This window comes from Colletotrichum costaricense (genome assembly GCF_030867565.1).
Source record: "Colletotrichum costaricense strain IMI 309622 chromosome Unknown Scaffold_9.1, whole genome shotgun sequence".
NCBI classification, from domain to species: domain Eukaryota; kingdom Fungi; phylum Ascomycota; class Sordariomycetes; order Glomerellales; family Glomerellaceae; genus Colletotrichum; species Colletotrichum costaricense.
The window spans coordinates 1,747,040-1,771,062 of NW_026848238.1; the positions used below are offsets into that span (position 1 = coordinate 1,747,040).

At 51.6% G+C, this 24,023-nt stretch overlaps 13 protein-coding genes across 13 annotated transcripts; 7 read left to right on the forward strand and 6 right to left on the reverse strand.

Annotated features, from left to right (window-relative positions):
• Positions 1-303: 303 nt before the first annotated feature.
• Positions 304-3,783, reverse strand: CCOS01_09382 (MOZ/SAS family protein; the record flags this gene model as incomplete). Its single annotated transcript, XM_060457541.1, has 3 exons — positions 304-2,939; positions 2,992-3,039; positions 3,102-3,783. 3 exons carry the CDS (start codon positions 3,781-3,783, stop codon positions 304-306), a joined length of 3,366 nt encoding a protein of 1,121 aa, XP_060312241.1.
• Positions 3,784-4,792: 1,009 nt separating this feature from the next.
• On the forward strand, positions 4,793-5,331 carry CCOS01_09383 (uncharacterized protein; the record flags this gene model as incomplete). The annotated part of the gene is made up of 5 exons (XM_060457542.1): positions 4,793-4,840; positions 4,920-5,012; positions 5,074-5,083; positions 5,145-5,239; positions 5,314-5,331. The coding sequence occupies 5 exons, from the start codon at positions 4,793-4,795 to the stop codon at positions 5,329-5,331; spliced, it is 264 nt and encodes an 87-aa protein (XP_060312242.1).
• Positions 5,332-5,563: 232 nt separating this feature from the next.
• Positions 5,564-6,778, reverse strand: CCOS01_09384 (PP-loop family protein; the record flags this gene model as incomplete). The annotated part of the gene is made up of 1 exon (XM_060457543.1): positions 5,564-6,778. The coding sequence occupies one exon, from the start codon at positions 6,776-6,778 to the stop codon at positions 5,564-5,566; it is 1,215 nt and encodes a 404-aa protein (XP_060312243.1).
• Positions 6,779-7,993: 1,215 nt separating this feature from the next.
• On the forward strand, positions 7,994-9,170 carry CCOS01_09385 (60S ribosomal protein L8-B; the record flags this gene model as incomplete). Its single annotated transcript, XM_060457544.1, has 4 exons — positions 7,994-7,996; positions 8,266-8,340; positions 8,404-8,913; positions 8,970-9,170. 4 exons carry the CDS (start codon positions 7,994-7,996, stop codon positions 9,168-9,170), a joined length of 789 nt encoding a protein of 262 aa, XP_060312244.1.
• Positions 9,171-11,755: 2,585 nt separating this feature from the next.
• CCOS01_09386 (uncharacterized protein) lies at positions 11,756-12,502 on the forward strand (the record flags this gene model as incomplete). The annotated part of the gene is made up of 3 exons (XM_060457545.1): positions 11,756-11,788; positions 12,028-12,161; positions 12,388-12,502. The coding sequence occupies 3 exons, from the start codon at positions 11,756-11,758 to the stop codon at positions 12,500-12,502; spliced, it is 282 nt and encodes a 93-aa protein (XP_060312245.1).
• A 449-nt stretch (positions 12,503-12,951) lies between these two features.
• Positions 12,952-13,827, forward strand: CCOS01_09387 (carbonic anhydrase; the record flags this gene model as incomplete). The annotated part of the gene is made up of 3 exons (XM_060457546.1): positions 12,952-12,967; positions 13,051-13,161; positions 13,226-13,827. 3 exons carry the CDS (start codon positions 12,952-12,954, stop codon positions 13,825-13,827), a joined length of 729 nt encoding a protein of 242 aa, XP_060312246.1.
• A 474-nt stretch (positions 13,828-14,301) lies between these two features.
• On the reverse strand, positions 14,302-15,154 carry CCOS01_09388 (nuclear transport factor 2; the record flags this gene model as incomplete). The annotated part of the gene is made up of 6 exons (XM_060457547.1): positions 14,302-14,418; positions 14,486-14,584; positions 14,658-14,729; positions 14,790-14,854; positions 14,959-14,976; positions 15,145-15,154. The coding sequence occupies 6 exons, from the start codon at positions 15,152-15,154 to the stop codon at positions 14,302-14,304; spliced, it is 381 nt and encodes a 126-aa protein (XP_060312247.1).
• A 720-nt stretch (positions 15,155-15,874) lies between these two features.
• On the forward strand, positions 15,875-16,087 carry CCOS01_09389 (uncharacterized protein; the record flags this gene model as incomplete). Its single annotated transcript, XM_060457548.1, has 1 exon — positions 15,875-16,087. One exon carries the CDS (start codon positions 15,875-15,877, stop codon positions 16,085-16,087), a length of 213 nt encoding a protein of 70 aa, XP_060312248.1.
• Positions 16,088-16,327: 240 nt separating this feature from the next.
• CCOS01_09390 (uncharacterized protein) lies at positions 16,328-16,615 on the forward strand (the record flags this gene model as incomplete). Its single annotated transcript, XM_060457549.1, has 1 exon — positions 16,328-16,615. The coding sequence occupies one exon, from the start codon at positions 16,328-16,330 to the stop codon at positions 16,613-16,615; it is 288 nt and encodes a 95-aa protein (XP_060312249.1).
• Positions 16,616-17,199: 584 nt separating this feature from the next.
• On the reverse strand, positions 17,200-19,047 carry CCOS01_09391 (beta-xylosidase; the record flags this gene model as incomplete). The annotated part of the gene is made up of 8 exons (XM_060457550.1): positions 17,200-17,303; positions 17,354-17,991; positions 18,043-18,222; positions 18,268-18,316; positions 18,383-18,496; positions 18,550-18,610; positions 18,660-18,744; positions 18,809-19,047. The coding sequence occupies 8 exons, from the start codon at positions 19,045-19,047 to the stop codon at positions 17,200-17,202; spliced, it is 1,470 nt and encodes a 489-aa protein (XP_060312250.1).
• Positions 19,048-19,277: 230 nt separating this feature from the next.
• Positions 19,278-19,367, reverse strand: CCOS01_09392 (uncharacterized protein; the record flags this gene model as incomplete). Its single annotated transcript, XM_060457551.1, has 1 exon — positions 19,278-19,367. The coding sequence occupies one exon, from the start codon at positions 19,365-19,367 to the stop codon at positions 19,278-19,280; it is 90 nt and encodes a 29-aa protein (XP_060312251.1).
• A 1,118-nt stretch (positions 19,368-20,485) lies between these two features.
• On the reverse strand, positions 20,486-22,127 carry CCOS01_09393 (casein kinase II regulatory subunit; the record flags this gene model as incomplete). The annotated part of the gene is made up of 3 exons (XM_060457552.1): positions 20,486-21,358; positions 21,488-21,934; positions 22,116-22,127. 3 exons carry the CDS (start codon positions 22,125-22,127, stop codon positions 20,486-20,488), a joined length of 1,332 nt encoding a protein of 443 aa, XP_060312252.1.
• Positions 22,128-22,659: 532 nt separating this feature from the next.
• CCOS01_09394 (JmjC domain-containing protein) lies at positions 22,660-23,412 on the forward strand (the record flags this gene model as incomplete). The annotated part of the gene is made up of 1 exon (XM_060457553.1): positions 22,660-23,412. One exon carries the CDS (start codon positions 22,660-22,662, stop codon positions 23,410-23,412), a length of 753 nt encoding a protein of 250 aa, XP_060312253.1.
• Positions 23,413-24,023: the final 611 nt, after the last annotated feature.

Genomic DNA, 24,023 nt, shown 5'->3' on the forward strand with positions numbered 1-24,023 from the left:
ATGCTCAGTAATGCCAACCTCTAATTTAGGTTTGCCTGCCTGCAGATAGGTAAACAAAATTAAAGGGGTTTTCAAGAATTGCAAAAGTTGTTAGTACTACCCACTCCTTTTTGAGCTGCCTTCGTCCACAGTAAAGACACTGGTTGAATACGTCTCACTAGTATTCGATTAGACGAAAAAGAAAAATGAAAATAGAAAACGAATAGTTGCAGCGCTGGCATTACTAAGAAGACAATATGGTACAAGTCGGCTCGCATGAGACTAGGAATATGAATAGTGTAAGGGGGTATCGGTTGTTTGGCATCACTCGTCCTCTGCTTGGCCGCCAACGTCACCGTTGAGTTTGCTTGCTGCTCCCTCGGCGCCAGCGTCCTCGTGTTCCCCTTCCTGGAACTGCACACGAACCACATCCATTGTCTCGTTGCCCTCGATGGTGAGTCCTTCGGCCTCTTCGCCATTGGTCACAGCAAGGCCAGCCAGCCGCTGTTTCTCTTGCTTCTCTCTAAGCCAGCCCGGCGGGAGACCGGGCCCACTATCGGCATTACCGTAATCGCTTTTCTTAGTACCCTTCGGCCAACGGCCTGGTCCACGTCCCGTTCCCCCCGTTTTACGCCGTGATGACGACGATGAGCTTTTACTCTTGGGTCGGCTTGATGTGGTTCGTCTCGCGCTGCTGCCACCGCCCGAACGTCGCGGTCTGGAGTTGCTGCTCGTTGTTCGTGCTACGATAGGCCGAGGTACACTGGGTCGCGGCCGGTCGGACCGTCGACCCCCCGGAGGCGGATATACCTCGAACCTCGATGGAGGTACGTCTTTGTACAGGCTGGCCCAGTCGCCTCCGACCATTTGTTCGGGAATAGACTGAAGCGCTTCCTTGAGCTGGGACGGCTCTTCCTCAGCCTGTTCTAGGCCAGTCTCGCCGTTCGTCAGACCGTCTGGATGTGACTCCGTGGATTCAAAAATATTGGACTCCAACTTCGGCCCAGTCGCTTCTGTATCAGTCTCCTCAGCGATGTTCGATGGACCGCCTTCGGCAACGGGAGTGTTGTCGATAATGCCATTGGCTGCTGCCTCTTGTTGAGAGGCTGGTAGCGGCACACTCTGCACAGGTTTGTGAATGTCATCTTCTTCTCGTGGCGCAATCGCGCTGATAGCTGGACCCAACTCAAAGTTTGTAGCATTGCCACGCCCCATGACGTACGGAGTCCAGGTGAGCGCGTCTGGATTCAGTTTGACGTAGTCCTTGCTCTCCCATTTTGCTATGTAGTCGTTACAGTACGAAAGGTCGACACGGAAGGCGTAGAGCTCCGTAACTGGATCACGGACGAGGCATCGGAGACCTTCAAGGGCAGAGATGACGTCGTCAGGAGTCAGTCCGGTATCGTCGGACATTTGCCGAACACTGAGGCCCGGTGCCGTAGACTTATCCTCCTCGACATGGTCAAGGAGATACCGGCAGAGTACCAGCCTCCAGTAGTTGCGGTAGGAGACGAGGCCCATGTCCGAAAGAGGCTTTTCTGGTGATCCAGTCTTGCGCTCTACGCGAGTGAGCAAGTATGAAAAGTCAATCAGGAGATTACCGTAGCCTTTTCGCTGGTGTATGGGCAGGGTTAGAATGCAAGAAACATTGTTCTGGCTGCTGGCTCGTTTCTCCTTGGAGAAGTAACCAACAAAGTGGTAGCCAAGAGCATCGTATTCGCATAATACGTAGAATAGGAACGGCTCAACATCGTAGTAGAGCGTTTTGGACCCTAAGAATAGTTTGGCGAGGAGACACAGATTCTGGCAGTAGACAGGGTTTTTTCGGCCATCAACCTCAAAGACCGAAACGGATCCATGCCGGTATATCTCGTCGCCCGGTGGATGTTTGGCTGGGCACTTTAGTTTATGACGCCAGGCGACATAATCCGAGTTCATGTACTTCAGACAGAATTCGCAAATGTAGAGAGTGCGATTCCGGCTGTACTCCTCCGGATAGGGAGCGGCATACCAAGTGTCGATTTCCCAGCCTCCAAAATCGATGCACTCGATTTGGCTCGCTGGTCCAGCATTTTTCTTGGGCCTCTTGGCCGGTGTCGCTAGGTTGAGTTGGATACTGTGGAGACGAGCTCGCCATACCTCCTCGGCTTTTTGCTTGGCTTCATCGAATCTTCGGCGATCATCATTGGTCGGCAAAGTCCTTGATGTATCTGCTTCGTTCTCGCTGAGAATGCCTCCGTATGGCTTTGTTCTTACATCGTCGGTTTCCCGGTCCAAGAAGGAATAGAAGGGATGTGTGTAGTCAGTGGAAGTAAAGGAAGCTGCCATGGCTGCAGCCAATCCATCCTGGGACGAAGCCGTTGTGTCTATCACTTTCTCTGTTCTTCTTCGATTGGACGAGGACTTTCTTGACAGTACGCGGCGAAGGGCGGCTGGCTTGACACGTATCTTGACAACGATGGACCGGCTCCGTCGAGTGATGGTAACCGCTTTTGACTTTCGAGGGGGGTGTATACGTAGTGTGCGGCGTGTATCCTTCTCCCCAGCTCCATTGGCGCCGTCCTGTAATGTGCCTGTACCATGGCTTGATTCCCTATCTTTGGACGTGTTTCGTCGACGCTTCCTGAGCGACATAACGATTTCCTCAGCTTCGACAGAAGACGTCTTGCGCTTACGAAGAACTCGAGTTCCATCCATGGGATCGTCGTTCAAGAGAAGATGATTGAACACCGAGTGAGAGTCAGGTTTGGAGGTGCCTTTTTGGGGCGGAAGCAGGTCTCGCGCTACTTGGGATGCCGTTGACCGTCTGGACGACGGAGACAGTCCAAGTTCGTGCTCAGCGTCTGGCTCTTGCTCAGCTTCAAGCTTTTCTGCATATTCAGGAGAAGCATTCGTTTGAGACTCGTCGGCACGCATATCATCAGCAGTCGCGCAATCGGGGCACTTCCACTGAGAAGCAGCTGCAAGGAAAGATTAGACACAATAGGGCTTGACGGAGGAGGGAGTATGTACTATTAAACTCCTGCAACGCGCCGGCCTCTCTGGCGCAATGTTGGTGTGCTAAATAGATACTGTCAGCTTTCTACGCGGTATTTCTCCGCCATGTGATGTAGAGCACTTACAGTTCTCTCCACATCCAACGCAAGCTAAGTACTCTTCGAAGTCTTCTGCCGGATCATGTTCTTCATCTTGTTTACAGAACATGCAGGTGTTCATCGCTGCGTCTTCTGAACCTTCGTCTTCGTCTTCTTCTTCCTCGACAGCGACGTCGTCCCATGCTTCGCCTCCTTCGGATTCGTTTCCAGACTCACTGTGCGATTCCGAGTGCTCGCTGTCCGGCTCATCTGCGTCCTCATCATCGGTTTCGCCTGGTCTGATCTTAACAGCGCCAACACCTTCTGCCTCGTCTTCCTCAATGTCATCTAGCAAGCTGCTGCTGCGACTGCGCGCACCGCCCGAAGCTTCGTCTCCATCGTCTTGCTCCAGGCGCTGATCCATGTCGACGCCAGAGTACTCGTCCAGGTTCTCTTCTAGAGAGTCCTGCTCGGACAGTTCGCTATTATCGTCCGCATTCTCAGCCATTTCAATGTCCCCGTCCAAGGTAGGCGCGTCTCTTTCATCGTCTTCATCGCCGATCGCATCCGAGAGTTCGTCATCGTGCGTGTTTGGGTTCGTCAAGGGACTCTCGGTATCCTGAGGCAACTTTTCGACGGGCACTGCTGGTGCGTCTTCGATGTCGGCATCTTCATCTGAAAGAAGAGCGCTCTGCTGCAGCTCTTCTTCGGTGAGTTGAGCGCTTGCCATCTTGTCGTCGAAGCTCGAAGATCGCGGGAGTGTGCGGGTTGCAATCGTTTATCAGAGCTATTGCTTCGAATTTCGCCCGTGAATGACAAGATTCCGGTATTCGCAGCCCATAGCTAGCAAGAAAACCAAAGGATCGAGCGAGTCTGGCGCACAACTGTGGTAATCGGCTGGCCGTGAGCGAATGTTGTTGATAGAAGTGAGCGCGTTTAGCCTTAGGCGACGATGCGCGGCAAACATGCACTGACGTTGGTACAGCTCGAATGCTGTCTCTGGGCAGAGGACTTAACGCGTTACTAGATGGTTGACACAGGTTCTTCGGCGACTGTAGAAAAGCCAGCAATGGCTTTCACGTCTTGTCCAAGGCGCAGATACCTAATCAACAGACTGGCGCAAGCCAAGGGATGCGACTTCCACACCTGTGGCGCGTACAGTAATCAGTTAATTGAGCACTGTGTCTGCACCACCTGGGTCAGAGGTTAGGTTCCCACGGTAGGTATGTGCGACATGCACCTGGGTTCACGGGGTGTGGGACGGCAAGGCAGTGGAGGTACCTAAGGTAGGTAGGCGCCTCCTACGGAGTACCTGGGTAGCTACCTGCTAGCCACTTGCTACGAGCTTCAATTCGCGAAACGCAACCTTGGGGGAGGAGCTTTTGCCAGGCGTGTCAGGGACGGAAACAATAGATGGAAGGTTCCCACTTCCATTGAATAACTTCCACAGTGACCAATGGCAAGCTGTCGGGACCATTCACAATGCTCAGCCAATCAATCTGATCGCAAAAGCACTGACGCGAACTACATATCACGTGATCCAGAAATAACCAGTCCGAGGGCCCGACGACTTGCGGATTGCTTCCATCAATTGGTCAGTCAATTCAAGGAAGCCGGAATCCAACGACGTCTCCCGTAGACACCGACGACTACAAGCTGTGTCTCTTGTCGGCCTTGCGACCTCTCGATACATACAAACCGGCGAATAACGACGCTCAGCCGAACGGCTATCCGCTACCATGCCCGTTCCTTTCGAAACCCTGATTCCCTATGGAATCATGATTGCTGTAAGAGCTACCTTGTGATTGCCATTGTGCCGGCGCAAGACGACTCCAACCTCCACGATGGAAATTAACGTCGTATTAGATGTTCGGTATCACCGGTACCGGACTGCACGTCATCAAGGGCATTCAGAACGGCGGAAAGAAGCCCCGTTGGGGCTTGGATCAGTGGGATAGGGTAAGTATTCGTGAACTGGCACTCCTTCGATATTCACGTCGCTAACCTCGCTTCCTTACAGCAAAGTACGTGTCCAACCGACAGGAAACATATCCTACTGTTCGATCGAAAGCTAACCTGAAGGTATAACAGTGATGGACCGGGATCGCAGACTCACGGGCGATCTGCGGGGACAGATTGCCAACCACGAAGCGCCTCCGGGCTTCGAACTGAACCACCCCTGGAGAGTATGTATTTGCTTGCGACAGATGGCTGAACATTGGCTAATCATAACGTGCAGTTGGAGAAGCGTATGACATAGAGGATGAGGTTCAACTAGAAACATGTATGCTACTTTGTCTGGAAACCATGGGGGTTTCCACTATTCATCACCCACTTCAGCCACCCAATGAAACTTTTATTTCCTGTTCAGTCTCAGAACTACTGCCGCAGTCTATGCGATTGTTGACTTGATCGTGCCGGTTACGTCGAGTGGAGGGGTGGGAGGCGGGCCACAGACAAACATTGTAAATGTCTGCTAGTTCTGGCTTGGGATGAGGATCTTATTATCTCTATAAGCTAATCTGCGCCTTGTTTTTGTTCAGCCCATCCACCAACAGACAGGCTTGACAGATGGCTTGACTAGACATGTAGCCGCATCTTTCACACTTGCCCAATGTCTGTAATGGAGCACTCGGAGTTGCCTGTGCTTGGCCATGTCTCGGTCTGGGCGTCTCAGACGAATTCTGAATCTTCTTTCCAATCTTTGACGAAGGTGAAGGAGCAGTCGTGAAGTCTGTCTCCTGAGATTTGGTCAGATTTGTCTGGCTCAAGCTTGCATCCAGTTGAGCAATTTCGGTTGCAAGGCCTTTGCTTTGCTGCGAGCCGCAGCCAGCAATGAAGTCATCCTCAGCGACACGGGGAGTACTTCCTTTGCCGGCGCAAGAGCTGCCTGACGCTCCTGCAACCAGCCGAGCCATATCCTCACCGCTGCGGACTATATCCAAAATAGCACTTGGCCGCACCCGCTCGAGGTTCTTGATCAGGGTGCGAGCAGTTCCACGGAAAGCTTCGGGGCTGTAGATGCATTCGGTACTGAAGTAGTCGAGCTTCTTGTGATGAGCATATAGCACAATTTCCTTCTCGTAAGAATACTTGAGGGGCTTGCTGCGCTTGACATCGCTAGTGTCGTCGCCAGTGACGATACTTGTGCTGCGACCTAGCCGTGGCAAATCTCCTCTCAAGAGGTTCATGAGGATGGTTTCAGCCACATCATCTGCGTTGTGGCCGGTGACAACATGTTTAATGTTCAAAATCTTGGCGCCTCGGTCCAGTGCCTGTCGGCGGAATACACCACAATATGTGCAGTTGCCCTTCTTTCCAATCACTTCGACAACCTGGTCCATCGTCCAGCCGTACAACTCGTCGTACCCCACTATAGTAAGGGGCATGTCGTATTGCACGGCATTTCTCTTGACGGTTTCGAGCGAATCATCTCTATAACCCTTGATGCCCTCATCGATGCTGAGGAGTACAAGGTTCAAGCCGTAGTCATACCTGTCGTTGAGGGTTTTGAGAACACTTGCCAAAACGGTGGAGTCTTTGCCACCCGAAGCCCCGATAGCTACCTGTTCTCCCCGAGAAAACAGTGCGGAAGAGACAATAGTGTGATGTACTTCTTCCTCAAACACTGAGATAAAACAAGCCTTGCAAAGTTTCTGGTGGTTCTTGGGCCGCTTCACGAGAGCGCGTTCGGTCTTGCACTTTGCGCATAGTACCGGTGCCATTTTGATTGCTGCACCACGAGGAAGGAATAAGTAGGTCCCCAGCGATACGAGAGGCGTCCCAGAGAAATAGTGTCGTGTCGGCGGCAGAGGTTTAGCGCCACTTCGCGCTGGAGAAACCGTCGCCTCAGTTGAATCGACGAACTTCGAAATTGACACCTCGCGGTGGATCGGACAGGATAAAATTAAGCTGAACCGGAAAGTCGAGAACGCAGTGAACGTGGGCTTGTGTTTCTCCACGTAACATGTATTCCGGGGGAAGAGTGGTCTAGGGGGTCGGATCAGAAAAGGAATTTGTTGTTGCTAGATCGAAGTTAAGGAAAATTTAAGAATAGCATGTGTCGCCGTGTCGCTTTGATGACCTTGGAGTCATCATCGTCGGTGCAATAGGTACGTACCGCAACGCGGAATTCCGTGCCTGGATCTTCCATCACTTAGTGGGCAAGATACCTACCACACGGGTACTGTCATTTAGTGCAGAGATGGGACGGGAATTTCTCTGTTAAATACTCCTCGTTCGCTTTGCCATGCATTACAATCGTCTGCTCCAGCAACTTTGCATCCCTCCTGAGTGAACCAGGAATAAAAAAGACTGTCAGCCTGGGTTTTATGAGGAAACAAGAGACGAGGATCTTATTCGTATTGATACTGCTGTCTCCGTTTTGCATTGCCTGCTAGCTTGCACGCTTGAGCTGCCAAACGGGTAATTACCTATGCCAGCAGAAGATTGATTCAGGATGGGCGTAAATACTTGTCGTGGGTACTTTAAGAGTCGGTCCAATCGTGGTGAACAAGATGACCAACAATCAGGTGCTCGGGTCTCTGTGAACTATTTTGTCTGGCGCAAAAGTGACATTCCATCATCCCTCGTAGTGGGGTCGACTACCCTGTCGTCACTGTTAAGGCTGTTCCGCGCACTCCTTTGTTACCTAAAGTACCTACCTACCTAACTTCAAGCCTTCAGGTCACTTATCGTCGGAAAGCGATCATCACGTGGAGATAAGACTAGCGGTGCGGGTTCCCCACCTGCAGTACGGTGCAGATACGCGACCATGTTGTAAATGTTCTTATCGGGTACCCACCCTATCTTGCCCTAATCCAAATTTTTCGCGCCCACACCAACAACGTCTTATCCTCGTCTCCCGAAATTTGTGTTTCTGCATATTGACCTTCTCTTCATCCATCCCCGCCAAAGGCAGTATCACGACAACCGACAAAATGGTGAGTACAAATTGAACGAAGACGACTTCATCTGCCCTCGAGGCCAATCTCCATCCAGTTTCGCTGCTATGCGAACTGCGATTTTCCGTCTCGGTCGTCGGTCCTTAGCTAGCTTGCTTGCGGGGACGGGCCGTTGATGATGATTTGGCTGGAAAGGATGGTGAAGTGTTGGATTCACTTCCAATGCTTCTCCGTCCTTCTCCTTAGAGTTAAAGGAAGACACAAGTTGATTTGAACAATTCACTGATGTCTTGCTTTCTCAATGATAGCCTCCCAAGTCCGGTAAGAAGGTGGCTCCCGCCCCTTTCCCTCAGGGAAAGGCTGGCTCCAAGAAGGCTCCTAAGGTCAGTACATATTCTCTCCATGATTGCGCGCGCAGTTCCATAGATGGCTGACAATGATCGCAGAACCCTCTCATCGAGCGCAAGCCCCGCAACTTCGGCATCGGCCAGGACATCCAGCCCCGTCGCAACTTGGCCCGCATGGTCAAGTGGCCCGAGTATGTCCGTCTTCAGCGCCAGAAGAAGATCTTGAACATGCGCCTCAAGGTCCCCCCTGCGATCGCCCAGTTCCAGCACGTCCTCGACCGCAACACTGCCGCCCAGGCTTTCAAGCTCCTCAACAAGTACCGCCCTGAGACCAAGGCCGAGAAGAAGGAGCGTCTCGTCAAGGAGGCCACCGCCGTCAAGGACGGCAAGAAGAAGGAGGACGTCTCCAAGAAGCCCTACACTGTCAAGTACGGTCTCAACCACGTTGTTGGCCTGATCGAGAACAAGAAGGCTTCCCTCGTCCTCATCCCCAACGATGTTGATCCCATTGAGTTGGTTATCTTCCTCCCCGCCCTCTGCCGCAAGATGGGTGTCCCCTTCGCCATCATCAAGGGCAAGGCCCGCCTCGGAACCGTCGTCCACAAGAAGGTATGTCTACTCGGTTGTCACAGATGTTGTTGTTGCGGCTTACTGACTGATCATAGACTGCTGCTGTCCTCGCTTTCACCGAGGTCCGCTCCGAGGACAAGAGCGAGCTCTCCAAGCTTGTTTCCGCCATCAAGGACGGATACTTGGAGAAGACCGACAGCGCTCGCAAGCAGTGGGGTGGTGGTATCATGGGTGCTAAGGCCCAGAAGCGCACCGAGAAGAAGCAGAAGGCTCTTGACAACGCCATCAAGGTCTAAGATGGAACAATACCCGGACTACTTTAGTGTATTAGGAGACTAGGCCACTGGAGGCTATCGGATCATAAAAATTTGGCATGGCGTCGGGATTATTCTATTGGGTTTCAAGTTCATGTTTTGCTCTCATGACATGGTGACCTCCCGACCCTTTTACTCCCAATCCGACATGTCGCTTTCTTCAATCCTGCCAAATTCTCAGCAATGATGTGAAACTTGACAGTTGGTGGGTTGTAAAGATACCGGTGGCTAAGTCTTTTTGCGAATAACTCAAGCCCATTTCTGTAAGGAAATTAAAGACTACTGAAGCCCTTCCTGTGGATTGTGGAGTTGTCAAGTCTTATCTGATGGCAGTCTGCCATGGGCTCACGGCGCAGTCATACAAAGGCCAAGTCAACCCATTATTATGACGGACGGGTATGTCCGTCCATGGATGCCGTAGTCTACTCTGTATTTACCGAAGGCCTTTCTCTCAAAAGTCTTGGCAAGTCGCATATGGCGAGATGCGACAGCGTGAGATACTACAGGACCACTCTGTAGAACGAGTGTACATTAGTAATTAACAAACAACCAGCTATAGTCGGCTGTGGGGTTGATCGACGACAGGGGTCCCACAACTTGATGAGAAACCCAGAGAGAGGCGCAAGGGTCCAAGTGCGGTAGTGCTCCAGATCGACCATCGAAATACCGTACGATGATGCAAAAATTTGGGTTCCTCAACAAAGTGCCAAGAACCAAGTCTGAGAACATGCTCTCATTATAGCTGCGGTATGGTAACCTGAGGGCCTCTGCACGCGTGCAACGCTGAAGAGCTGCTGCACGCCAAGCCGGTAAACCTTGTGGTGCATTGCGCGTTTTGTATTCTGGGCTGAGCAATCTTCCCAGATTGGTAAATACAGACAGCCCTGTTTCTCGCTGGCTCTTTCTTCCTTCACGTCCGCAACTATCCTCATCCCGCCCGCTTGTCGAATGTTCGTGGAAGACGGCGCATTCCATGATTGTCGGGCGACCTGGACCGGATGCAGACCCGGGGCCAGCTTTACATTTGTTGTGTGCTTTGCCGTCTCAGGCCCCGAAGCTGTAGGTATGGTAGGAATGGCCCCGGCCCGGGTTATCTATGGGAGAGGCCCCCTCCCCCCCTTTTTTGTTCTTCCCTCAGACTCCAAAGTCGCCGTGGCCGCGATATCGAAAACGTTCTGAATTTCTTGGCATTCGTGTACCCATATGCTTCCACTTCGGGCACAGAGATGTCCCTGTCCATCCAAAGAGCACGACTGCGAGTGCGACCCGAGCTCTGGACGTGCTCAGCCTATTTACAACTCTGCGTAGGTCAGGTTGACTTTTGTCTCTTCATACGACCGGGCCATTGCCCCGGCGGCTTATAATCTGTGTGGGGTGTAAAAAAAAGGTAAGCCTACCTATGAAGAGGAGAGGGAAACATGAGGGAGTGCCCGCCCGGCACCTATCACGCTGTCACGCATACATTCAATGAGAGCTTACATTGGCTGGCTAAACTGCTTTAGGTTAGTAAGCAACCACCAAATACCGTTCTCCTCTTCCAGAAAGCTTAGTTGCATTTCTCTTCCTCACTGGTTCTTCCTGTGAACCAAGAGTTTCCTTGTGGATTGATGAGCAACTGGTCAACAACTTCGACTCTCGATACTCCTTCTCATTGGTAAACAGTCCTGTCTGCATTATGATTGAGATAGCGACATGAACCCAATCTGTCAGATCACCGTCGATCACACCGTGGAGATCAGCGAGGGAAGGATTGGGATTGCGAAGGATGCCTTGCCTTTACGGCAGTGTTGTGAGGGATGACACTGACAAGCACTGTTTCACAGCCGGGAGTCGCTCTTGGTTCAACTGTTTCCCTATGGCTTCTGGTAGCCCCAAAGACAGAGAGCATGGATCATATTCCGCGGCCGCGCATTAGAGACGGAAGGTTCACTATGGTACTGCCCTTGTCTGTCAAAGGGACAGTTCAACTTGTCAGCGGCTCGGTCAGATTCTCCACGACCCAAGTGGGCTGGAACGGAGATAAGTGCCCGACCGACGGAGATGGCCGGGCCTGACTGATCATCGCACGGAGACGGTCCTTCAGCCCCCACTCGGTGGCCGGAGACAATAATACACTGCGCGCCCTCGCTAGCGTTTTCAATCGATTAGATTCAGTCCGATTCTGTTATACACAACCGTCCTTTAAAGAATAGCAGCCAGGACATATGCCGTGAACACTGGCCATGCTTTCCATTGCCATGCGGACACCGCACCGCCTCAGGGTGGTGGATTAGCCGGAGGCATAGCGCAAACGTCCCAAGTCACAGGTCACAACCCCGAAATAGTGCGCATCGCAAAGACGTGACCGGGGTATGGTGTCTTCTTCCCAAGTTTCCCTCCGTCTTTCTCTCCCGTCTCCCATTTCCCCCTCCCCCCCCACCCTATTTCTGTCTTCTGCCGTGTGTACTTGTCCCTGGTGATGCCCGGGGTGTGGCACCGTCAATCTCTGGGGCGACTCGTCCGAAAGTCTTGGCTCTGTCTGGCTCTGTGTTTGGCTCTGTCTCCAGGTGCGGAGAGCTCTCCACCAAATGGTCACGGTCATGGTCCCGGCCAAGAGGATTGTGGGTGGTACCCGGGGGGTGTTCCGTCTGTCTGTGTCTCTCTGCTCTCGTCTCATGCATCGACTCCATGTATGGTAGCGCCCAAGTATGCATCGCCATACTACTTATAATATCCTCCATGTCTCGCCCCCCCGCGTGCTCATGGCCTTACATCTTATGATATCTGCATGTAGCCTACTGCAGGATCTCGAGTCTATTTCGCTTGCCCACTACGTTGTCTGATACTACCATTCTCTCAGCTCAGCTTGATCTTGAAGCTCATTTACATTGTCTCAACAACACCATCTCTCATTGGATCAACCATTCCCTCGGCGCTCCCTCTCCAACTCAACCACAAGTCTCTGCTCATCTCAACGCAAGTTTTCTGGAATAGGTTGGTTCGCCCTTCACATACCACACTTTCTTACACACAAATTCTCTCTCTCTCTCACACACACACACACACACACATACTCTCCTTCACTCAGCTCATTGGATCGTCCCTCTTTCCCCTCTATCTATTATCATCCTTGCTTCCTTCGCTGAAGGCTCGGAATCTCTTTGCATATGCCTGTTCTCGTCACGCATCACTAGCTCAATACATCTTGCTTATACTCAAGTGGCACGACCAGTCCGCGAAAACCCCAGGTTACACTACGGCATTCGGCGTTGGCCAACACCACTACCACCGTCATCTTCGATCTCAGACTCCAAAGTCCCTCCCAACCAGCTTAACTCGCATACCGTCGGCCGAGACAGGAAGTCACTTGTCATACATTCGATTCTGCGGCCTTGTGTTCCGACCTACGTTGACCCGGCATCCTACCTCGTAGCCAAGGACGTCCGACAACTTTGACGTCTGTCGTGCTCTGTGTGTACAGTCAGAAATCAGCTCCTCCTTTCCAGTAGTGAACCGGCCCGGCTTCTCTACCTCGCAGCAGAAACGAGCGTCAATCAAGGGTCTCATATATCATTACTATCTCTGCAGCTGGGCAGGTCTCAGCCAGGTTGCCTGCACACAGCATCCGGACACAGGAGCAACACGTAATACTTTCCTGCTTGCACACTAGAATCAGCTATTGCGTCCTCCCGACTATCGACCGAGTCGTAGTCGAATTCATCTAGATACCCCGCAGCGTTGCTCTTACATTGAGTCCGGCTGCGTCAGTGTACATTCGATCACAATGGCTTTCCATGACCGTAAGTACCCGACAATCTCACCTCCCTGGGCAAATAGTCCTACTTCAAGACAACATGCTGACATTCCATCGTCATGGATAAAGAGAACAAGTTCCTTTATGCCCTGAGCTCTAACCAAGCTTGGGCTGGGTACAAATCACACCAGAATCCTGCGTTCTTCAAGAACCTTGCCTCGGGGCAGTCGCCTTCAATCTGTAAGTTCATCTGCAATGCCAGCGTCCTCCTTAAGCTCTGATGCTAACGCATGTCGACACAAAGTGTGGCTAGGATGCTCTGATTCTCGTGTTCCCGAGACAACAATCTTGGGTCTCCAACCCGGCGACGTCTTCGTCCATCGCAACATCGCCAACATCGTAGCCCCCACAGACATCAACACCTCGGCCGTCATCGAGTACGCTGTTGCCCACCTCAAGGTTAAGCACGTCGTGCTCTGCGGTCACTCAGCCTGCGGCGGTGCCAAGGCGGCGTTGGGCGACTCCCGTGTCGGAGGCGTGCTCGATACCTGGCTCACTCCCTTGAAGACAGTCCGCGCTCAAAACGCAAAGGAGCTCGACGCCATCAAGAATGAGGACCGCAAGGCTGTCCGTATCGCAGAGATGAACGTCGAGACTGGTGTCAATGTGCTCATGGCCAACTTCACCGTTCAAGAGGCTATCAAAGAGCGAGGCATGACTGTCCACGGCTGCATCTTCGACATCGCGAGTGGCCGTATCCGCGACCTTGGGTTCGGAACCATGGGCCCGGGTGCCACTCGGAACGGCATTATCAAGAAGGGAGGTGGGGAAGAGGAGATCGTCCGCGGTCAACACGCTCAGCTCGTGTTCCGTGACAGCGGAGACGCCCACATGCAGGTCCGTTGAGGGTGGAAAGAACGGCAAAGGGATGATGATGTAACACCAATGGTGCCGTCTAGATACGGTGACCACTTGTCTGAAGATAGCCTTTGAGGGGCGATGTTTGATTTCCATCTTCGGGTTTCCATTCTTGTACTGAAATTTATGCGAGGCGCAGGAAACGGAATGACAGGCAAAATCAAGGCCACAAAGTCATACAAGAATATCAAGGGGCGTAATAGGTCTTTGAGTTCATGTGATAATAATAGGGGTATTTTCCCAGTTCTCTAAAGAGCCATGTATGAACAGAGCCGTCTTGGGATTCCTGGAAACGTGAAATGGTATCCTTGCCAACGTGCTCGCCTCAACCCGGCGTAGATTCATGGGAATGAGAAATCGAAGGAGACAGAGATTCTTTTATCCTGCCTTAAGCCATGCCCGGTCCCTCGAAATCAGATATTAGGCCTCATCAAATCGTATTCTCCTAGAGTGCGTGGAGAATTATGCACCGTAGACAAGCTTGAAAATGTCGTTGTAGACGAAGTAACTGCCAGAGGCAGGATCACGCAGAAGCTGGAAAGCCTGAGTGTAGTTCATGGGGCGCTGCTCCTCATCGACCTATTTTTCTTGGGTTAGATAAAGAGTTGCAACGGTGGAACAGCCGCAGGGCATGTCATATACGTACCAGAAGCTGGCCAGTGACGAGGATGATAATGCCGCCATCAGCGGTGGGCTGGGCGTCGAGGGTGGTGACCTGGTGCTTGACCTTCTCGAAGGGGAGGGACTATTGTAAAGGGGTCAGTGAGGGGACTGCAGGCGGCGCATTGAATTTGCGCATTCTCTTTGGGAGTACACACGGTGAGCTTCTCAACGATGGAGTTGACACCAAGGGAAGAAGCAGACTCGAAAGTCAGCATAGAGTGCTCCCGCTATTATTATTATCGTTGTCAGTGAATGCCCGGATGACTATGTAGCAGTAGATTTCTCACGTAGAGGCTGGCAAGTCCCTTGCGGTCCGAGTCGAACTGGTTGTAGTAGAACTCGATGAACTGCTCTGTTTGCGTTGTGGAGGCCGTCAGTGTCTTCTTTGTCGAAGAAGGGCAAGCAAACGGCATTGCGGTGCGGGCTATCTCGGCTATCGAGTATGGAAACACTTACTTGCGATTTCCTCGAAGTCTGCGAAAAGGCATCGGTTAGCTATCTATCTATTTTCTTGGTCTGATGAAGCGCAAAAAAAAAGGACGAAAACATCATGGAGATGCGGGGCAGCACACAGAGCGAGCGCACGCGCAAAGACAACAGCTACAGCAGTGACGGGGACGGTTGAGTGCACAACAGACTTACTGTTCGCCATTTTGTCTGATTTGGAAAGGGGATAGGTGTGTTGAAGACGAGGGGGTTTCGGGTCGGAAGGAGGGGTCGGTTTGTTTACGGTGGGTTTGAAGCGATCGAGACTTTTGTCGGAGGAGAGCTTTCGCCGGTCGCCAGGCTGAGCAACGAAGGAGGGGTGGTGGGCAAAGAGGGGGGACTAACACAATCGAATGGCAGGGGCGCGGCGCACAGCACACACGCAATGGAAGGCGGGAGGCTAAGGTACCTTGCCTTGTGTGCTTGGGCACTTGGTCACTGTGGTCAGGTACCTAACGTCACCTGTCGGGCAACTTCCTGGTTTTAGGCATAGGGCAGTGCCTACCTGGTCTTTGGGTTTGGGTGCCCAGTATTAATGGTGGGGTTCTGAACTTCTGACACCTGTAACCTACTGGGCAACCGCTTCGAATGTCAGCATGCGATTGTGCAAGTGCTATACGGTAGATACTGGCATAAATAGCGGGGTGATTCTTGTTTCGAGGGATAGATGCAGCTAAACAGTTCTTGATGGGGAGCCGCCATCTGCCTAAGGCTCAACTCAACTGTCCCCATCATCTGAAGTAAGCGAGCCCGTTCCGCATGGGCCGTGCACCACCGAGACCTTGACTACAAAAATCTTTTCTGTCTCTCTCCAGTCGCGGCTTTTTTCCTCACTTCGATATAAAGGACGAACCAAACCGAGTATCGATCTCTTTTGAGAATCTCAATGGTCGACTGTATCAGAGTACTCAAATCGTTCATGGTATCTCCTGCGCATCCTGCCTTCAGGCGACATGAGGGCTTTACCTCGAATTTTTACTCACTTCACTACATTCTGTTCACAGAATTTTCCCTGCTCGGTAAGCATTTGATCTCATTTTTTCTTAACAAATTTGACTCCATCGCGGGTTGCTACGTTGATGATCAACTCTTCCATTAAGAACGGCCAACAGAATATACTATGTTGATTCAATTTATCAAGCTCAACAGTCTGAATGTAGCTTTGAAGCAAAACTTAATTAAGCGCTTGTTAGCACGAAAGCACTAGCTAACCTGGATATCAATAGATCCCTTAACCTTCACTTTGATTGATGAACCTGCTAGATTAGGAAGGACTGTACTATGTACACCCATGTAGAAACAATAAACATGGACTATGAGAATTACTGTCTGTTTGAGCATGCTGGCCTGTTGTTTGGTGATATCTTTCCTTCATCGTCTTCGGAGTTGCTCGACGAGCGACATGGAGTGCTGCTCCGAGGACGTGGAGGTGACTCTCACGTCGGACCAACTGCTCGTTGGTCGCGAGCGGCTGAGTGACTCATGTGTGCCGAAGCGTCAATCTCGAATAAAGCCAGGGAATTGCAGATGCTCTACTCTTGTCTATTGCTTCTTAATGACGTTAGCAGCCTATGCAAAGAAAGTGTCGACACTCTCTATGAGCCAGCTCCTGCCATCCTTATGTTGAACATACATCTAGACGTGGGCATGCCACACTGTTTCCTTAAGAAACATATCATGGAGTAGTCCCACAATCGTGACCATCGCGGCCGCTAGAGAACAATATGGGCAAGGTCGTACTTAACCACCCCATATACTCAAATCGGAGGCGGTCAAGAGACCAAAATAGAACATCCAATCCTTCAAGGTAGGCATGGGGTGCTGTAATATCCCGGCATAGATATCATTGTGAACGTTAAGGGGAATATAATGTTTTCGGCCCCCAGGCATGTCATACCTCGATGATATCTCCATCAGCAAAACTTAATGACAAGAGTGGGATTCGAACCCACGCCAATTACTTGACTAGCACCTGAAGCTAGCGCCTTAGACCGCTCGGCCATCTTGCCGTTGTTGTTGTATTTTGCCAGAGAAAGTATATGATTCACCGGGTCAGTTTGCTGACGTGAATGTGTACCCGCGATCTTGATCACCGAAGAGAACGAGAGTTTGGAAAGATTGCTGTGTACAAGGACCAGTACAGAGAATCTACTTGTAGCTTCCTTTTTAAACATATCCAACTTTTGAAAAGTCCGATCTGGTTGGTGATTTTCAATCTCTGAACTGCACCTCGGGGGTGTAATTCCAGTTTGAGATATAAGCAGGCGTATTTCCTGTCCTCCCGTTGCTAGTCGAATACACCCCGAGGAATACACCTGTTGAGCTATCAGCGAAAGCTTTGATTCAGAAAGAGAAAGCGGCATACCTGTGAAACCCCAACTAACCGCATCGTTGGAGGCGTAGAGAAGAGTCTTGGTCTGGAAAGCTGACCCAGCTGGCCCAGCAGAGAACGAGTAATGTGTCATGTTGACAGCCCGAATCTCCAATCTGAGTGGTTTATCAAGCCAGTCCTCCGGTACTGGTGCCACGATATCAGTGGGAACAGCAACATACGACATAGCTCGGAACCGAAATTGAAGCTTGAGATCAGTCGGATTTCCCCCCGTCGTCAAATTCTGGCCAGGGAAGGCCTGCGTACTTGCGCTCGCGGGCAGCAAGACAACGCCGAGATCAAGGTGATGGTTCTGCGTAAGAAACACCGTAACGCCGGCCTCTTCCTCCTCCTCGGTTGGTTGAAAGTCAAGCTCGACGCTATAAGAGAAGAGCGTGTCTTGCTGTCTTCTTCCAATGAATGTCTGGCCATCGGGACCCGCGTAGTTCCCATTTAGAGCGGTGAGGTTGAGTTTGGAGGGTATCAGACGTAAGCTGTTGGGCTTCTCAGGCGGTGAAACTATGTATGAGCTTCCGATCGGATACCGCCAATACGTGAAGTGAGCTGGAAGGGTCGAATTCGGAGAGAAGTCAAACGCGTCGCCTTCAATTTCTCCCAGTGAGATCCATGGGCTAGCTTGATTAGCAGAAGTCTTCTTGAGAGGGAAAAGATGTAATACGTACCCGGGGCCTTCAATATCCAGATTCTCAAGCGGCATCTCCCAGCCACTCATCTTCCCTTCGATGGGGGTAAAGTATGGCCATTCCCCCTCGTTCCACGTTACCGAAGTCATGACAGTCTCTCGGCCCATTGGAAAGTTGCGCCATTCTGGCCCTGATCTCGTGCCCAAGGCAACACACCACCTGGTTCTCATTAGCTACTCGAAGTACAATGGTGGAGCTCCTTACCAATTCCCAGAGGCATCTTGGAATAGATCTGCGTGTCCGACAGTTTGAACTGATCTCCGTTAGCCTCGCCTGCAGAGCCAATTTGGAAAGAGAGCACTCTTTGCGCTTTGCTAACAATAATTGGTAGTATTGGCGTTGGTCAGAACAGGGTTCAATGGACTTGACTGATACGGGCCACCAATACTCTTTGAGCGGGCCATCGTGACCATATGGCCAAGCCCAGTGCCGCCTTTCAACTTGCCATTAGCTTTCGGAGCCCACAGGATGTTTATTTGGAATCACCTTCGGCAGCCAGAAGATAGTAGTAGCCATCATTACGATAGATATGTGGTCCTTCGGGTGCCTGTTCCCATGTCAGCCCTGAGGAAGTCTCCAGAGGACTCATCACAGACCATGCCGCCTGTGCCATTCCAGATAGTTCTCCATTCGCCGACTTTCCCGGTGTTGAGATCGGCCTCCGCCTGTTGAATCCACGGTCTCGTATCGTTTCAGCATTTGTATTATTTCCTCCGAGGGTCGTTCTCATTTCCATAACACATACCCGATCTTCCAGGCGTGGGCACCATTGATGTATGTCTTACCATCATCGTCCCAAAATGGCTCTGTATCGTATCCTTCAAACTCAAAATGTACCGCGTCGGTCCAAGATTCCGGATTAAAAGGATCTTGCGCCTTGAAGATAATCTTGGACCCGAGAACTGAGTTAGATGAGTCAAGGAGAAGAACGTGGATCGGATCATACGTTGTCCCACCGCGAAGCATCTGTCGCGTCTCTATCATCGTCTACAAGAGTCGTAACAAGCCAAAACGTATCATCGTGATAGCGCAGTGTCGGTGCCCAAATACCACTGAATTCTGTCAGGCGCGGCAAGCTTTCTTCTACCCCGAGAGACTTGCCTTGTGGATCGGTTTGTCTCAACAAGTCGAGGGAGCTGTTCTTCCCTGTTCAAGACGTGCCCTAGACCATGTTAATGAAGTATTCACCCTCACAGGTCATTGAAACATACCGACTAGCTTCCAATTCTGCAAGTCTCTACTAGCATGGAGTGGTATACCCGGGAATGCATTGAAACTAGAGGATGCGCAGAAGAAGGTATCATTCCACTCAGGGACAAATATACAGCTAGGATCTGGATGAAATCCTGGGATTATTGGGTTATAAAAGGTCGAGTTAGATCCCTCTGACACTGAAAGCCACATCAGCCACACGGCCAATGTTACAAGTGAAAACATAATGTCTACTATAATGCAAGTGACATGCCCTTCTCTCCAAGATATGACACTCAGTAGTTACATTCGAGACTAGATGGGCGACTTATAGGCGAACTAGAAGGCCATGGTAATCGCACCAAACATGCTCGGGATATCTGCCAACGAACAAGCCTAGCTCGAGTCCCCGCATCGCCGGTACAGGGTGACATCATCCGGGTAAATAGCAGGCATAGGATAAATGAAGAGAGGCTCGATCGTAGATTTGTCTAGCATTCACCCGGGGCCGTATAGTCCTCTCATCGAATATATTCTGCATGGGTTTGTGGGTCTAGGAGGATCGTCTGGGGCATTAAGCATGATGGCGATCCGGGAAATACGCGACCGGGAGGAGAGGAGCAGGTGGGAGGAGGGGGCGGGGTGAAATGGAGAATACCAGGCCAGTGATACGTTACTAGTATGCAGGGCAAGGAAAGACGCAACGTGGACATCGAGAAGCTGACCCCATGGGCAGGATGTGGTTTTCACGGGGGCCATCGCTACCTACAAGGAGATCTGCCGCCGAGCCGTTGTGTAGAGGTATTATCTCCATGCATCGCGATGAGAGCGAGATGAAGAGTCGTTGTTTTTGACCGTCGAATTGCATGCAGTCTATATTCTGTGTCCCGAGGCCCAGAAATGCAATGGCCGTCGCATTCAGCCTACACAACAGGCACCATTGCCTGCAAAAGGAGTTGAAACCAAAGTTCGTGTAACGGCATGAGTTGTTTACTTCAGTAATGCATCTCCCTTAGCAACGCCGTGCCTCTTTCATCAACGGAGATCGGGGTGTGCCTCCTAAACGCCATCTACCTTATGCAGAGCAGCCGTATTGACCGTCTCGCTCGATCTGCACCGACATCTTTCTCTCTCTGGCCTGTTGCCTCCATCCTGGCGCGGTGCCACACTCGCCGCCCAACCTTGGAGGACTACCGGTCCCATAAGTACGAATCGTTTTCCAAACCAAGTCCTAAAGCTCCGACTCTGCACCGTTCGTCTCCACAGCCATCGGGCTGCCATTCTGCGCCTGGCGTTGCGTTGCACGGAGGCGCGCATTGCCAGGAGCACGGCGACGGGGCGTAGGCCGGCCGTTGCCGTTCAGGTTCTCCTCGTCATCGTCTGAATCGGGGTGTCCATCCGCGTACAGACGCGCCTCGTCCAGTTCGGTCATGCTATCCGGCCTGTCCCTCAACCACTGCATCCGAGGGCCTGATTTTGCAATCTCGGAAACGCGGAAGCCGTAAATACGGGGCTCATATATACGTCCAGCGCCCAGGCCCGGTGCAATGTTCTTAGCGTACATGCCATTGATCATCTCGAGCGAATCATCGTTAATACGAGCGCCGCCGCTGCTGAGAACCTCGGCCCCACGCTTAGTGAGGTCGTATTCCGGGAATGTGAGGAGGAAGAGGGCGCCAAAGGTACGGCCGAAGAAGGCACCGTCGACGGTTTGGAAACGGCTGTTGGGAGGGACGTAGACGTCGAGGCAGGAAGGGCAAAACAGCTTCACGGTGTCTTCGCCGGGAATATCAGAGAGACCGACAGGGAGTGTTCTCGCTTGATCGCAGTTGGTACGGGGGCAGCAGCCGAAATGGCCCAACTCATACTTCTCGCTCATCTGTTGAATGCCCGCCCTCGAGCAAATGAATCGCTGATGAATCAAGCCGTAAAGCATCTCGGAGGAAGACTCGATAACACTTAGGTCGCTAGCCATGCGGCTATGTTGTCTCCGGTCGTGTCTGGGGCCGAGTCGGTCTTGATCTCCCGAGTCGTTCTCGTCTTCGTCTTCATCCTCCTCCTCCTCTTCGTCCTCGTCCTCTTCAGGCTCCACATCAAGGATCATCTATGCAGGTCAGGTCAGCATTGACGTCTATCGCGCAGCCTGGGGGCTGAAAAGGTCGCTTGAGCTCCCAATCTCCAGAAGAACAAAAGAAAAAAGAAAATCTAAGCGAGAAAGAAACAGCCTGCGTACCTCGAGTGCCTCCTTGTACATCGCGACCTGATTCTGCAGGCCAGTGAGGTTGAAGTCATCCTCGATGAACTCCTCAGAAACCTCAGCGAAGTATTCATGGCCAAGGAGAGAGCAAAAGGAAGATATCCAAGACTCCGGGGCCCCCGAAGAGGTGGACATGTCGTCGAGGTAATCCAAGGTGATGGTATTGACGGGGTGTCGTTTAAAAATGGGTTGGGTTGCGACGCGGGCAAGCACGCGCGATACAGTCGTCGGATGGAGGACAGCGATGGTCTCCGAACAGCTGCTTTGGATATCGATGGTCTCCCAGCAGGGGCGCAAAGGTGGCGGGGTAGTTGGGGGGCGTGACGGGTCAAGTGCGGCGCATGTCGAGCGCGAAGGACGATGGGGAAGTTGCGAGATCGAGGAATGGTTTCGCGAGCGGTCGGATGCCGTGTACTGAGCAGACTTGAGTTGCGATACAGAGAAATATTTCCCCGTCCTTTTTTTCTGGCGGCAGGGGAGAGAAGCGGTATTTGGAGCCTCTCAGCAAAAGCTGTAGTTGTGGTGGGTGGGCTGTGGACTGCGGTGCCTCACGAAGCCCAGCCCGCTGAGATTACGTCCAATCACTATGCTGGTCTGTGCGCACTCCATCGGTCATTCGGTGAGCGGGCCTCTAGTTGTTCCCTTCGCCGATCTTCTCGGTGAGGGTACTCCTTCTCGCTTCCACTGATTCATTGCTACTCACCGAGACGTATGTGTCTAGGTACGTAGCCATGTCAAATCAAGTCGAATTGCTCGCCCATCACTGCTCTTCTTAGCTTGCTGATGGCTCGTTCTATGATACATAACAATTCTTGTTCTCGTTTATTTACTTTTAGACTATGGTCCTTCAGTAGATGCTCTCAGACATGAGGCTTCTTGCCCGCGGCTGTTGCCACGCGCTCACTTCATCCAGGCCCCCCCAAATTCGACGTGGGTTTTCAACATTACACTCGGTAGAAGCTACAAAATCTCCATTCGAGGTAGTCAATATCGAAGAATTTCGAAGATCTTCATTCACACAAGAAAAACCTCTCCTATTTGGCCAGTCCTCCAACCCTGCTCAGCAGAGTTCCTTCTCAGCATCTTCAAAATGGTTCGCCCAAACTCAAGACGCTAACCAGAAACCCACCGCCAAATTCACTCCCTATATGAACCAATTCGCCCACCACATGTTCCCATACGAGTTCATAAGTCCTCAGATCGCCGACGATTCTGGAGTTTTAGTGAACACAACACAACAGTTTCTTGCATGGCTCGCGTCTGATCCGGATCCCATGGGTGCAGTGCTAGCAGGCATCGTCCATGCAGCATCCCACCCAGATGCCTCGGAGCCAAAGTTCTCGTCATTCGTTGCTCCCCTGCAACTCCTTCTCAAGGCTGCGGAATTCAACAGCCTGCACGAGAAGAAGATCAAGCAGCTTTACATCGCCCAGGCTCAACTCCCGGACCTACCTCTAGAACTCCAGGAAGACCTGCCTGTCCCACGCATTGTCTTGGAAGCCGGTAAAGGCGACGTATACAATTCGAGCTTGTGGCTTGGGCTGGAGCCGACATATACCCCGCTACATCGCGATCCGAACCCTAATTTGTTCTGTCAACTTGTTGGCAGCAAAACAGTCCGCCTGCTACCGCCGTCATCTGGCGATCGGTTGTATCGTCAGATACAGGCTCAGCTTCAGCAGTCGGGGAGTAGTCGCATCAGATCGACGGAAATGATGGAGGGCCGCGAGAGGGTAGCAATGAACACAGCTGTCTGGGGATCGGAGAGCCACGCGGATATTACAGAGGCTCAATTGGGCCCTGGAAATGCTCTCTTCATCCCCAAAGGTTGGTGGCATAGTGTCAAGAGTAGACATCATGATGGGAGGTTGAATGCCTCCGTGAATTGGTGGTTCAGGTAGTCAAAAGAAGACCCGAAAGGGTGTCCAAAGCTTTATCTCATAATAGGCTTTTTGTGTCTCTGTAATTAATCTGTTAAGACTTTGTCTGCGTACAAACGGTCTGACTTGGTGATACCTTACGTGTACTGGTGTACTTCCCCAACTTGTACTGGTCAATAAGCAACAATCTAAAGGCAGAAAAGATACCTCAAACTATTATAACACTTAAACGTCACAGTTTGCTTCTACTCAATGTCTGAGAATTTCCACAAATGACACGCGATTACAAAGGTGCAGGATTCTGGACCTAAGTACTGTGCAGAGCGAGCGGGCATCGATGATTGTTAGTCTAGGTAAAGACCGTCAGCAATCAGCCCCACATCAAAGCACAATAGCTCAGGGGTAGAGCGCTGGGCTCATAACCCAGAGGTCCCTGGATCGAAACCAGGTTGTGCTATAATTTTTGCAACTTTTTTGCTGTTGAAGTATACTTTTTGATCATTTAGACCCTGATGGACCAAAGAATGATGTTTTGCATTCTGTTCTTTCAACCGGGGGTGCAGACATGCGACAGTGGTCCCTACCCGTTATCGATGATCCTCCGGAAGCAACGTCGTGTCCCCTATCCCATC